The sequence below is a fragment of the Tachyglossus aculeatus genome, chromosome 21 (genome assembly GCF_015852505.1).
Source record: "Tachyglossus aculeatus isolate mTacAcu1 chromosome 21, mTacAcu1.pri, whole genome shotgun sequence".
NCBI classification, from domain to species: Eukaryota; Metazoa; Chordata; class Mammalia; order Monotremata; family Tachyglossidae; genus Tachyglossus; species Tachyglossus aculeatus.
The window spans coordinates 60776025-60791202 of NC_052086.1; the positions used below are offsets into that span (position 1 = coordinate 60776025).

A 15178-nucleotide genomic window follows, 5' to 3' on the forward strand; every position below is an offset into this window, starting at 1 on the left:
AGGGGTGGAAAATCACTTTCTTTCAGTACTGGAAGGCTCTGTCTTGTTTCCAGCAGCTGAAGACTGATCAGCTGGTGCAGCGAGATTAGAAATGGGCTGAGGCGTGGGTTTCTTTGAGCAGAAGCCTTGAGAAAATCATGAGCCAAAGAGGGAGAAGGAAAAACACTTCAAAGCACAAGGGGGTTAGGGAGAGGGCAGAAGTTGCACTAAGACAGCAAGAAGCAGTCTGTGTTCACCCAATGTCGGCCTGTCTCAAGTGGGCCTGTCAGCCCCCTTCCCCAACACCAGATAAAATTCCTGTCAGCAACATCTTTCTCTCTCTCTTTTTACTGTTACTCTAAACATCATGCTGGAGTGTGAGGTGAATTAATCTAACCAGAGTCTTACAAATGTGCTGGTGTTTAAATTACCACTTATTTTCCCACCTTCTACTAGTTTCGCTACACATCCCAAAGTGCCTCTTCATCCAATATGTTCAGGTTTTGTCCAATTTTCTTCTTCCTGGTTCCTCCCTGTCATCTCTTTAACCAGGGCTGGCTTTGCCTTTTTGGCCAACCCGAAGAAGGGGAAACTTTGTGTCAGCCTCCTAACAATGATACTAATAACTGTGGTATTTGTTAAAAGCTATGTGCCAAGCACCACACTAAGCACTGGAGTAGATATATGATACTCAGGCCCCAAATGGGGCTCACATTCTAATCAGTTAATCAATCAGTCACATTTATTAAGCACTTACTGTGTGCACAGCACTGAATTGTGCGGAGTAGTATATAACAGAGTTGGTAGACATGTTCCCTGCCCACAAGGAGCTTACAGTCTAGAGAAGTATGGGTACTGAATCCCCATTTTGCAGGTGAGGGAACTGAAGCACACAGAAGTTAAGTGACTTGTCCAGGGTCACACAGCAGAGAAGCAGTGTGGCTCAGTGGCAAGAGCACAGCCTTGGGAGTCAGAGGTTGTGGGTTCTAATCCCAGCTCTGCCTCTTATCAGCTGGGTGACTCTGGGCAAGTCACTTCTCCGTGCCTTAGTTACCTCATCTGTAAAATGGGGATTAAGACTGTGACCCTCACGTGGGACAACCTGATTACCTTGTATCTACCCCAGTGCTTAAAACAGTGCTTGGCACATAGTAAGCGCTTAAGAAAATACCATTATTATTATTATAGCAAGTAAGTGGTGGAGCCAGGATTAGGACCCAGGTCCTCTGACTCCCGGGCCCACAATCTTTCCACTATGAGGCAGCGTGGCTCAGTGGAAAGAGCCCGGGCTTTGGAGTCAGAGGTCGTGGGTTCAAATCCCAGCTCCGCCACTTGTCAGCTGTGTGACTTTGGGCAGGTCACTTCACTTCTCTGGGCCTCGGTTCCCTCATCTGTAAAATGGGGATTAAGACTGTGAGCCCCACATGGGACAACCTGGTCACCTTGTAACCTCCCCAGAGCTTAGAGGCGCTTAGTAAGCGCTTAATAAATGCCATCATTATTATTATTATTATGAGGGCAGGGATCAGGTGTAGTAACTCTAATGATACTCTTCAAGTGCTTATTACAGTGCTCTGCACAGAGTAAGTGCTCAGTTCCCTTGTTAAATGCCTGGCCTGGCATTCCAGGCCAGAGGCAAGACGTGGGAGAGGAGTTGGTGGTGAGACAGATAAGATCGAGGCACAGTGAGCAGGTTGGCACTTGAGGAGCCAAGTGGGTGGACTGGTCAGTAAAAGGAAGTCATGGAGGCAAGGTAGGAGAGTGCAAGGTGATTAAGTGTTTTAAAGCTGATGGTAAGGAGTTTCTATTTGATGCAGAGATGAATGGGCAACCACTGGAGGCTCCTGAGGAGTGGGGAAACATGCACTAAACATTTTTGTTCAAGTACTTAATACAGTGGTCTGCATACAGTAAGGGCTCAATAAATATGACTGACTGTAGAAAAATGATCCAGGGAGCAGAGTGATGTTTGGTACTTATCTGTAATTTACTTATTTATTTAGCTTGTCTGTCTTCCCCACTCTGGTCTGTAAACTCATTATGGGCAGGGAATGTGAATGTGTCTGTTTATTGTTGCATTGTACTCTCCCAAGCGCTTAGCACAGTGCTCTGCACACAGTAAGTGCTGAATAAATACAACAGAATGAGTATGGGCTGAAGTGGGGAGGGACAGGTGGACGCTGCAGTAATCAAGCTGCGATAGGATAAGTGCTTGGATCAAAGTGGTAGCAGCCTGGATGGAGAGGAAAGGTCGGATTGCAGCGATGTTGTGAAGGTAGAACCTGCAGGACTTTGTGAAAGATTGGACAGGAGACAGATGAGTTGAAGACAACACCAAGGTTACGGATCTGTGAGAGAAAACTAGAACTACAGCATTTCTCAAATTGGGGGAACTTCTGATTGCCTTCACCCTTACCTTATTTCAAAACTGTTGCGATTCTCACCCTGTTCCCTGTTCATACAGTTGTCGTTTCCGTCTCAGGCAGAGGGAGACCAGGTGCTTTCAGATTGTGCCCCACCCCTCCGTCTCCCCCCTATGATGATTGCCTTGCTCACTAATTAATAATAATATTGATGATGGCATTTGCTGAGCGCTTACTATGTGCAAAGCACTGTTCTAAGCACTGGGGAGGATACAAGGTGATCAGTTTGTCCCACGTGGGGCTCACAGTCTTAATCCCCATTTTACAGATGAGTGAACTGAGGCACAAAGAAGTTAAATGACTTGTCCAAAGTCACCCAGCTGACAAGTGGCGGAGCCGGGATTAGAACCCACAACCTCTGATTCCCAAGCCTGGGCTCTTTCTACTGAGCCACGCTGCTTCTCATAATTACCTGGGGCTACCCCCGTCTTTCACCCAGGGAGATCCCTAGGCAATGTGATTACCATTTGAGAGATTCGAATAAAGGAATGAGATCTCCTCTTTCCCGATTGCCTCTCCGCAGAGTCGTCGCTTAGCCTTTCCTTCCTTGGGTCTTTCCCAGGGCTGAAATGAGGGTGCCTCTTGCCAGCCTGAACTTTCCTTTGAGACTCTGCTGGGTCAGAAGCAACACTGGGTTTCAAACAGTCAGGTCCCTCGAGGAAATTCACAGACACGAGGCCACTCCCGTTGTCTCTATCCGGCACCCTGGAGCGTCTGCTGGCAGCAATGAGGGAGATGCTCTTGGTCTTTGCTGCCATCTCTTTCAGTGCTTCTGCATTCAGTGGAGGATCAGGGACATCCTCCCCTTGCTTCTTCATATTTAAGTCCAGGTGAGTGGGAGAAAACTTGGAAACCATCCTTTTCATGCTAGGAGAAGTCGGTTTCTGTGAGAAAATAGTACAGCAGGATTATCAAACAGATCTGCCTCACCTTTTCACTTTCAAGGATGAAATCAGAAGTGTTTGTACCTATAGAAGCATTATACAGGTGACATTCAAAAAAGATGCTACCCTAAAGAAGTAACTCTATGACCTCGGAGACTTACAGTGTTATACTCAGCTGGGTTACCTCAATGACCTGGCAAGATTCTAACTGTCCTGCACGTTAATATCCTAGACAAGGCAGTTTGTTCTTTTTCTATCCACATTTCCCTTTCTCTACCCCCAAGGACTACAGAAACTTTAAACTTCACTTTGGAATAAGTGTGCAAACTGTCTTTCTGGTTTGAGTGCACCAAACCACAACTACTTCTCTCTACTACAATTTTTCATTAAGAGGATGATGGCTAATCAGTTATCTCCAAACATTTGAAAAACTCCTGCCCCGTTAGTTTAGGGTATTTGTTAGGTGCTTACTACGTGCCAGGTACTGTTCTACGTGCTGGGGTAGAGTCAGTTTAATCAGGTTGAATACAATCCCTGTCCCACATAGGGCTCACAGTCTTAATCCCTATTTTACAGATGAGGTAACTGAGGCCCAGAGAAGTGATGTGATTTGCCCAAGTCACACAGCAGAGAAGTGGCAAAGCTGGGATTATGCTGACTCTCAGGCCTGTGCTCTATCCACTAGGCAATGCTCCATTCTCCTGACTCTTATAATAATAATAATTACTATGGTATTTGTTAAGTGCTTACTATGAGCCAAGCACTGTTCTAAGTGCTGGGGTAGATACAAGGTAATCAGGTTGTCCCACGTGGGGCTCACAGTCTTACTCGTACGTGGCTTGCCCAAGGTCACAAAGAAGACAAGTAGCAGAGTCTCTTATTCCAAGAGAGCAGTGGACCACGCAGAAGGGGTGGTTTGGGGGCACTACCCCAGTGATATACTCACCTCATTCACTGGAGGAGTTATCAGAATACGAAAGGAGGTAGGGGTGAGAAGGGTATCTGGCTTCCTGAGTTTCTTAGATGGTGTGACTTTCGATGATTTGTGGCCTTCACTGTGAAATAGGCACCAAAACCATTTTAATGAGTCATACTACACTTCTAAGGAAGCACTATTTTTATTTAAGAGAAAAGAGATAGACAAAACAGACAAGATACTGAGTGCTTCCTGTGTGCAAAGCACGGTATTAAGTGCTTCGGAGAGTACAATATAACTGACCCACTCCCTGCCCACAGCGAGCTTTATCCCTGATTTGTCCCTCAAGGCGGGAACACAGAAAATGCTTATACCTGGTCCCCATTTTTCGGCAGGGCTTAAAAGTAAAAGTTGACTTAAGCTGGAAACGGGGTAGGAACAAGGCTATCAGTGGTGCCTGGTCATTTTGAAGATACTCAGCATTGCGTGCAGGGCCGGGGTGATAGAGGGGACCTTGGATAAACTTGCTAAACAGAGGAGGTACACTGTGACCCCTGGTTACCATCATGCCCACCCTGAGCCAGGGGGCTTGCTCCAGGAGCCGGCAGCCTTGCTGGTAGCCAACTGGCTGCCCAGCCCATGGCACCGCATCGGGGTACCTTGTGAGGGGCAGCCCAGACCCCGTGTCGCCGTGAGGGAAAAAACAAAGGGTCCGCTTTGAAACAGATCAAGCCGCAACGCGTGCACCCACACTTCATCTGACCCTGGTGTCCCGCTGCGGATTGTCCCGCCTGGCTCCCGCTGCTACTCAGGGGCCCGGGCCCTGATGGAGACTGAGTCCCTGGATATGTGCTGTCTGCAAGGAGGGCAGGAGGAGAGGGAAGTGAGGCGGTGGCAGGGTCTGAAGTGCCAACGTGACTGTTTCCATCCTTCCCAAAACCCGGCATAGCACCAGGTGAGTGGAGATCTGGTTGCCGGCTAGGAAGTCCAGGCCCCTGAGGCTGCCAGACTGCAGGATTTGGGGCAACTGCCTTTATTGGCCTTACTCTATGACTGTCAAGAGAATGACCCTGCTAGTAACACCCCCTCTCCCACTGCCGCTGAAAATCAGCGTCAGTACTGATGGGGATTTAATTAACTGCTGAATTATAAGCTCCTGGAAATGAGAAAGGAACGGTTCGGGAGCTTCTTGGGTCTATGTTTTAGGTCCTGAAAATGTGAAAAGCTCTCTATTACCTGTCTGACTCTAAAACAATAGGAGGAAGCTCAAAATTTGCCCCCCACGGAAGGTCCTTCCTGTTGTTGAACAGGTCTTTGCTGGTATCCTCCTTTTGACACTCCAACTGTTGAGCTATATTCAGAACAGAGCCATCCTGAGAACACAAAGGAAGAGTATTGAATGAGATCAAGGCTATGATGATGACTTTTTAGTACAAACAGCCCCCTGCCCCACACGCCCACCCCAAAGGGCACTGTGAAACAAAGTCCTGCCACCTTACTGAAATATCTCCGGAAACCAACTGCGTGAATAGGATTCTCATCAAGCTTTATTTGTGCTTTTAGCTGTGCTTACCTGGTCAACAAGGAAAAGAAGGGAGGTTTGGCAGCATGGGTTAAATCTGGAGGGACCACTAAGGATTCTTTCAATTCACCTGCTCCACAGCACAGATCTTCAGGGAGAAAAGCACTTATTTACCGAGGATTTATCGAGGAAGCCTTCTTCAGGCTTCCACCAAAGCGCGTCTCCCAGCTTGGTGGCCCTTATGGTGCACATCCACTCTCCTGAGCTCTTAATAACAGTTTTAAGAGTTAATGAAGTGTCTGCAGTGCCCTCATTCAGAATTCAAATCTGCCACTTGCCATCATCAACATTTCAGGAGAGGAAAAAAAAAAGGAATGTGTGCCCGGAATAAATCCAGCTCCTCTTTGTCTCCGTAACTGACAGCACATTTATTATGCACAGCAAAAGGGAAATCTACCTGGTTTCAGTTTTATTAGACGCCAGTCATAATAAAATGTCAGGATCTGCCATTTGGGATTCTCTGCTGCTATTAAAAGTCACTTGGGGAGCTCTCAGGAAAACTCAATAATCTTTAGTCCCACAAGTCTGTTTGGCTGTTCTAAATTTGTAGGAAGCTTTCCCCGTCAACAAACTGAAGGGATGGACAACCCATAATCAGCTTGGAGCAAGAGTTGTAGAAATTCTCTTGTAAAGCTCCACTGTTCTGTAATTTTCTGTTTCAGTCAGACTCCTGGGGTTCAGTCTCTAAGACGCTTGCACATCAGAGCAGCACATTGACTAGTGGTTGCTCCCAGTCCCAATAACAACCTCCCTGTTGGAGTCCATTTTGGTCGGGTAAACCGACTTTTTCTTTACTCCCTCCCTCCGCTTCTCATTCCCGTCAATCGACGGTATCTATTGGGCACTTAGTGTGCGCTGAGCCCTATACTTCGTCCTTGAGAGAGTCCAAAACAAGTTGGTAGACATGCTCCCTGCCCTCAGGGGGTTGACAATACAGCGGGGGAGACAGACACGTTCCCCCTCCATTTTAAAATCTGCCATTCCGTCAGGTTCGGTGAGATCCCGCCACCTGTGGTCCTGCCCTAGGCCTCACCATCCTGGACCCCCTAAACTATGGGATAACAGGGACGGGGCCAGTGTGACCGTTGGTTGAGTGGGATGGGGACGGTGGGACAAATTTAAAAGCAAAAAAATAAAAAATAAATAAAATCAGGCCGTTTCAGAAGAAGCAGGGGATTGCAGGCAGAGATGAGGGGGCACCTCCTCAGCCTTGGAGAAATATTTTTGAAACGAAAGTTCAGGGTTGGGTAATGGGGGTAGGGCAAGGGAAGAGTGGGATAGGTTAAAAAAGAAAAAGGCTTAACTGGAGGGAATTGACCATAACAGAAAGAGATTTTCACAGTGGTCGTCAGCGATGGGTAGCAAGTACACTTTCCTGTCATGACTCAGAGGTGACCTTATGTCATCCCTGCCCTAACTCCTTGCCAAGGGAAACTGAAACTGTTGTTGGTTTACCTTCTGGTCAGAAAATACGGCTATTTATCTAGCTTGTCCAAACTGCACGGTGGTGCAAAGAGATCACAACTATTACTATTTACATGTATTTCTGTTTACCTGAATTTGCACCTGATTTCCGGCACCATCAGAGGCAGAGTCAGTTTCAAAAGACAAGAATCTCAACAGTTTTGGAAAACTCAGATCCACACCACACCCAGATGATTACGCTTTCAGTCAAGGTGAAGATCCAAGAGGGACCAAAAAGGCATAACTGTAAAGGACTCATGTGGTTGGAATCAATCACGTTTATTGAGCCCTGTACTACACACTTGGGAGAATACAATATAGCAGAGTTGTCAGATACATTGCCTGCCCACAACCAACTTACAGTCTAGAGGGGGAGGCAGACACTAATATAAATAAGTATCTTATGGATATGAACATTTGTGCTGGGGTGGGGGGGGAATAAAGGGTGCAAATCCTACAGGGCCTTGAAAACGTAGTTACAAAATAACATCTGGGACTGTCCTCCTTACGCAAGCCACCCAAAGTCTGTGTGGCAATTGCTGATGGAGGTTGCGCTGGACCACTATAACATATGGCCAAAAGTGGCAACTGCTCCAGCTCCCCATAGCGAGCCAAACAGCCCCCTATTTCTCCTTACCACTGAGGCAGTTCTTTTTCAGGGCTGAATGTAGCCCTGGTTATGGGGAAGGCATTGTGTGTTTGTAGGAAGAGGGCAAACGCGTCTGCTAATTCTGTTGTACTGTACTCGCCCAAACTCTTAGTACAATAAGCCCTCGATAAATACCATTGATTGATTAATAGATGTATATTCCAAATAATAATAATAATAATAATTGTGGTATTTGTTAAGCATTTACTATGTGCCAGGCACTGTACTAAGCGCTGGGCTGGATACAAGCAAATCGGGTTGGACACAGTCTCTATCCCAGGTGAGGCTCACAATCTCAATATCCATTTTACAGGTAAGGTAACTGAGGTACAGAGAAGTCAAGTGACTTGCCCAAGGTCATACAGCAGACAAGTGGCAGAGCCAGGGATCAGAGCCCATGACTTTCTGAGTCCCAGGCCGGTGCTCTATCCAATATAACAATACTAATAACGGAATTTGTTAAGCCCTTACTTTTTGCCAACCACCGTTCTAAGTGCTGGGATAGATATAAGGTTATCAGATTGTTCCATGTGGGGGCTCACAGTCTTAATCCCCATTTTACAGATGAGGTAACTGAGGCCCAGAGAAGTTAAGTGATTTGCCCAAAGTCACACAGCTGACAAGTGGCAGAGCCAGGATCATAACTCACGACCCGACTCCAAAGCCCAGGCTCTCTCCATTAAGCTACGCTGCTTCTCTATGCCATTTTGCTTCTCTGTTAATAACTGTGGTATCTGTTAAGCACTTACTGGGTGTTAGGTACTGTAGTACGCTCTGGAGTGGATACACGTAAATCAGGCTGAACACAATCCCTGTCCCACATCAGGCTTACAGTCTCAATCACCGTTTTATAGATGAGGTAACTGAGGCCCAAAAAGTGAAGTGACTTGCCTAAGGTCACATAGTAGACAATTGGCAGTAGGGAAAAATTCTGGTCTGAGGGCACTCAGGCTTCCATTGCTTCAAGCCCACTAAAGTTTTAATCTGGTTCTGGGCTGCCAGGATATTCCTGAGCCCTTCCAGAGCCACAAGCGTGGAGACATGGCCTTTTAATGTGGCTGGAAACGGAAAGTTCCAAGGGGAAATCGCCAAAGCATGAAGTGAGACTGTTTGGCAAGTGTGCAGTCCGGCCTTACCCTGAGTGAACTGAACAACACTGAGTGTTGCAGAAGCAGACGATTCAGGGTTCCTTCCTCTAACTCTCTGAAGTACAGCTGATACCGTTTTTCCAGTAGCTCCGGGACAGAGATACAATGCTCTGCATCATGGAAATGAGAGAATACGTTAGAAGATACGGAAGAGGTGAGAGAGAATATATCTGCCAAGAGGGTCAAGCATTTAAGATGTCTGGATACGGTTTATTATGGATTCCATATGTAGAAAAAAACCACTGCCAAAATAGGAGAAAGAGAATAAGGTTTTAAATTACTGACTATTCTCTGTGAAAAACTTGGAAATTTGCCATTTAATTATAGTTACTTTGATTTTGGGGGGGAATGTTGAAGATGGTTTCCAGAAACCATCCAGATGGTTTCCAGGAAAGAAACTACAGAATTACTTTCCCAAAAGTTTCATTTTCATCTGGTGAGGTTACAAACCTCTGCTGGTTGCAACTTTCTTGTTGCCCCAGCAACCAACAATAATGCCGCTAATGGAAGCATTAAGGGAAAGAAAATATGCAAAAAGAGTCAAATCTTTGGCAACTTGAGACAGTGCTAAATGATGTTCTTAAGAGTCAAGAATGAAGAGAGGAAAATATTTAGAATGAAACATAAACGTTAGAGGCCTCTGCAGGCCATATTTTTTCATTGGGTATTGAACGTCCTTTAAAGAATGATCATGCAAACAATGAATTTAGAGTTGAAGATTGGAGTTTTACCCTTTATAAGTGCTCGTTGCTGCTGGATGATATCCTCACAGAGCAGCCTATGCTGGTGATAACGCTGAATCACAAAATCCTTCTGGCACAGCAGATTCTTTTTGTACAAATTGTTGGCCTGCAATTCCGTATTCCCCACCTCAAGTTCATGAGCTTTACAAAGAAGTCTCAGCACCTCCCTCTGGTCCTCGTTAATTACGTGTTTGGGTAATAGCTTCTCCATCTGTGAGGCTTTCTTCTTGGTGTTTGCTAAACGTTGCTCCAGCCCAGACTACAAAGGGAAGCAAGAGTGTTTGGGAAATGTTAATACTTTTTTTTTAAAGGTATTTGTTAAGCGCTCACTATGTGCCAGACACTGAACTAAGCAGTGGGGTAAATACAAGCTAATCAGGTTGGACACAGTCCATGTCCCACGTGGGACTTATAGTCTTAATTACCATTTTACTGATGAGGGAACTCAGGCAGAGAAGTTAAGCGATTTGCCCATGGTCACACACGGCAGACAAGTGGAAGAGCTGGGATTAGAACCCAGGTCCTTCTCATTTCCAGGCCTGTGCTCTAACCGTTATGCCACACTGCTTCTCATCTGTTGGTGAAAAACTTATTTACCTTCGCAACTAATTAAAATGTTCAGGGGAACGTTCTTGTCAAAATAATTACCACGGTGTCCTTTGAGACGCACATCAGCCATATATTATACTAGATTTCAACATCTGGAAAGCAACGTAAACTTGGAATTCCATTTAGAAGACCTTGATAATGTTCTCAGTACTGAATACTTACATGGAGTGCTGTTTCTAAAATATTGCAAAGCTTCCAAAATAAAAGAACGTCCCAAATCTTTGAAGTCAAATAATGTGCAAAATGTCATCAGTCCGTCTATACAGGTAAAATGCCTTATGGAATATATTCAGATGAATTAATCATGAGGGGTTTTTTTCTTCCTCGAAAAAAGCACTATAACTGAAAGACAAACCTATTACCTCATTTCACATTGGCTTATTGAAATGCCTTTCTCCTTCTGTATGCTGTAATTTCAGAAAATACTGCTTTTTAAATGGACGGCAGTTAGTCCTCTTACAGAACAAACATGAAGGATGAGGACTACGTTTTCAGAATTGGAAGTGCTGTCACTTTTATCAAAGGTTACTGCCTCAGTGAAGCAGAGACTTTTATATGTATGTACATTATGTTCTTTTAGGTGATATGAAAATGAGGCAAACAACTATTCGTGCAGCACCCGCATCAAATCCTTGCTCAAAGCCCCAAATGACGAGAGTAAAGAAGGTCTTCAGCAAAAGACTACTTTTTAAACTTACCTCTGTAGCTTCCTTCAAATTCACTGGAAAGAGATATTGAGGCTGGGGGTGGGACAATCAGAGACTCCTGGAAGAGTTTGGGGAGTATTTATAGTGGGTGCCTGGTCATAGGGATGAATAAATCTGGAGCTTTTGGGCAGTTTGCTAAGGGTGCACAGCTGCCAGGGGAGGGATGTATTCATTGTTCAGATGGAAGTAAATGGAATTCCATCCAGAGGTGCCAACTTTACATTTTAAGAGAGGAGGGAGAAAAATAAGTGGGGCTTTGCGGATAGGACTTTTAAGGGGTGAAAATTCCATAAAAAATAGCAAATTATAAGTGTCCTGTAAAGTTTAGGACAAATAGTAGTAGTAGTAGTAGTAGTAATTAATAATAAATAATAAATGGGGTGGGGAGGTAGGAAGCAGCATTACCTAGTGAAAGAGTATGGTCGTGGAAGCCAGAGAACCTGGGTTCTACTCCTGGCTCTGCCACTGCTGTATGACCTTGGAAAAGTCACTTAACTTCTCTGTGCCTCAGTTTCCTCATCTATAAAATGGGGATTAAATCATCCTCCGTCTGATTTAGACTGTGAGCCCCATGCATGACAGGTACTCCCTCCACTTTGATTATCTTGTATCTACGCAGGTGCTTAGTACAGTGCCTGGCATAACATTCTACACAGTGGTTGTCTGTCAGTCAATCAATCATATTTATTGAGTGATTACTGTGTGCAGAGCATTGTACTAAGTGCTTGGGAGAGTACAATATAACAATGAACACACATATTCCCTGCCCACGACAAGCTTATAGGCTAGAAGATGAGCTTACAGTCTAGAAGGTAATAACAATAATAAAAAAAAAAATGGGGGTGGAGGGAGAAGCAGTATGGCCTAGTGGATAGAGCACATGCCTGGACGTCTGAAGAGCTGGAGTTCTAATCCCGCTCCACCACTTGTCTGCTGCGTGACCTTCGGTAAGCCACTTCACTACTCTGGGGCTCAGTTCCCTCATCTGTAAAATGGGGATGAAGACTGTGAGCCCCACGTGAGACATGGACTGTTTCCAACTTGATTAGCTTGTATTATCCCAGAGCTTAGTACAGTGCCTGGCCCATAGTAAGTAATTAACACCACAGAACAAACAAAAAAAAGTATGGGCTTAACAAATACTACAAAAAAGCATAGTTGTTCTTGTCTTTCTAAGACTATGGTACTTGTTACATGCTTACTCTATGTCAAGCACTGTTCTAAGTGGTGGGGGAGATATAAGTTAATCTGGTTGGATACAATCCATGTCCCACATGGGGCTCACAGCATTAATCCATTAAGTATTAACCTCATTTTACAAATGAGGGAACTGAGGCCCAGAAAAGTGAAGTGACTTGCCCAAGGTCACACAGCAGACAAGTGGGGGAGCCGGGACTAGAACCCAGGTCCTTCTGACTCCCAGCCCGTTCTATCCACTAGATCACGAGTGTTTCCCTCAGACCCCAGAAAACCTCAAATGGGATCAGAGAGCAGAGCTAGTCCACACCAGCCTCCCCACCACTTTTTAAAGCCATTCCAACCCCAGTCCAGCCTGCTCTCCTGTCCTCCCACCTGTCAGACCCCCAGGGCCTCTGCTGCCCAGACTGCCACTATGGTAGTGCATCTACTATCATCATGGGGACCCTGGCTTTGGCAGCTTTAGGGGACAATTCTCTTCCCCATGCAGTCTTGAGGGTAGCCAAAGAAGTTGCAGTCATGCCTCTGCCCCCCAGGCCCAGATAGGTGCAGGGGTGCAAATAATAATAATAATGGTACTTGTTAAGCACTATGTGCAAAGCACTGTTCTAAGCACTGGGGGGGGAGATACAAGGTGATCAGGTTGTCCCACGTGGGGCTCACAGTCTTAATCCCCATTTTATAGATGAGGGAACTGAGGCACAGAGAAGTTAAGTGACTTGCCCAAAGTCACACGGCTGACAATTGGCAGAGCCGGGACTTGAACCCATGACCTCTGACTCCAAAGCCCGTGCTCTTTCCACTGAGCCACGCTACCAACGGAGAGGACTTTAAAGGAGGGGATAAGGCTTCTGAAAGGCCTGAAACTGCATTTCTCCCTCAGTTCCCAGAGAAACTCAGATCTGTTTGGGTTCTGCTCTAAGATTCTCTGAATAGAAACCTTAGAGAAAGAGGGGGCTGAAAAGCTGTGGAAACTAAAATAAAGGCTTTACTTCCACAGCTAGAAATCCATACAGGAATTGCCCCCGCGCTGGCCTCGAGAAGTTGTGCTATGTTTACTCTCTTTTCAAGGATTTTGGGGGATGAAATTATAGGTACGTGTGCGACTGCCTTAGCCACCCAACAGCAAGATCCTCTCCGCTCTATTCTGGATCATGACCCTTAGGAGAATGGCATTTTCTGGGAAATGCATGGTTCTATTGGTACTTTGTAGCAGTGTTATATCTTTGCCTGAAGGAAGAGCAATTCTAATTCTCCTCCCAGACATGAAAGTACACAGAAAGTCCAGAAAATGCTACTCTAGCCTCTAGCTAAAGGGGTCATCCATTCAGCTTTATACTGGATTGTCCATTTTTCAGTTGCCCTGCCCCGTCACAGGGGAGAGGGATGGGGAAAGTCAGTGGACGAGCCCTCAGTATTCTTCCAGTGGCTATCCTATCTCTAGTCCCCAGAGATTTGGGCTCATTTTGTGGTATTTGGAACGGACTACTTTTTTAATACTCAAGGGGCAAAGACTGTTGTAATTCATATTCTATATAGAGCCAAGCACACTGTGAGGGCTGGATCAAGACAAAGATCCAACTAAGGGGCTGCTAGATTTGTTTCTGCATCTTGAGAACGCTGTCTCTTTAACTGTTGTTATGCCTACCTTTAAAGTTGCTGTTCTTCTCTGTTCTGCTAACAACATGTTAATCTCTTCTCTCGCTACTGCAACCTCATGAGGTTCAAGAGAATCCGCCTCTTCCTCTTCTTCATCTATCTCCACATTTTCATCCACTTTCTCATTTGCATTCTTCTCTTTATGGGCATGGTGAGTCTTTTCTCGTTCCCAGCTGTAAGCAAAAATGTGAGTGAATTAAAAAGCTGAGCTTCCTCACCAGTCTCCTTTCCTGCAGTCTGTCCCCTCTCCAGTCCGTACATGAATCCATGGCATGGATCATTCTTCTAAAATATCCTCAAAAACTGAAATAGTTACTCATTCCTCTCCACACAAAACAGAAACTTCTGGTTTATTGGATTTAAGCCCACAGGGGTTTGGCCTAGTGGAAAAAGCACGGGCCTGGGTAACAGATCAATCATACTTATTGAGCACTTACAATGTGCAGAGCACCGTTCTAAGCACTTAGGAGAGTACAACATAACACAGCTGGTAGAAAGTTTCCTTGCACACAAGGAGTTTACAGTCTAGAGGGAAGTCAGAGGATCAGGGTTCTAATCCCGGGCCTGTCACCTGCCTGCTATGTGACATTGATCACAACTTCTCTGTGTTTCAGTTTCCTCAGCTGTAAAATTCATTCAGTCGTATTTACTGAGTGCTTACTGTGTGCAGAGCACTGTTTGAGGATTCAATACTCGTTCTCTATCCTACTTAGCCTGTGAGCCCCATGTGGGACCGGGACTGTGTCCAACCTGATTATCTTGTATCTACCCCAATACTTAGTAGAGTGCCTGACACGTAAGAAGAGTTAAACCAATACTACAACTATTATTATTATTGCAATCAGGTCCCTCCCATCGGTCTATTCACTCTCTTTCTCTATTACACCACAACTCACTTTCTTCATTCCTCACGCTAATATACTGACTGTGCCTCATTCTTATGTCTCCCTGTTGCTCTTCTGCTCATAACTTCCCCCCGTGCCTGTAATTCTCTCCCTATTCAAATCTGTCAGACCATAGCCCACCCCAATCTTCAAGCTATTCCGAAATCTCATCTTCCCCAGGAGACTTTCCCAATTAATTTCTATTCTACTCAGTTTAACTGCCACTCCAGCATTTCTGTGCCACTCTACCTTCTGTAGCATTTGTGTACATATCTTACATACCCTCTTACTTAAGCACTAACTTCCATATATATCCCCTTCATTCTTCTTTCTC

General features: G+C 45.3%; 1 protein-coding gene across 2 annotated transcripts in view; it reads right to left on the reverse strand.

The window, feature by feature from the left end:
- LOC119942295 (kinesin-like protein KIF19) overlaps nt 1-15178 on the reverse strand; it is a 42902-nt gene that overhangs the window by 6696 nt on the left and 21028 nt on the right. For both annotated transcript variants that reach the window (XM_038763002.1, XM_038763001.1), the window contains exons 12-17: nt 13950-14133; nt 9777-10047; nt 9034-9155; nt 5439-5575; nt 4233-4341; nt 2867-3286 (exon numbers count right to left, since the gene is read on the reverse strand). In XM_038763002.1, the coding sequence (XP_038618930.1) occupies nt 2867-3286; nt 4233-4341; nt 5439-5575; nt 9034-9155; nt 9777-10047; nt 13950-14133 (1243 nt within the window). The remainder of the gene's footprint in view (nt 1-2866; nt 3287-4232; nt 4342-5438; nt 5576-9033; nt 9156-9776; nt 10048-13949; nt 14134-15178) is intronic.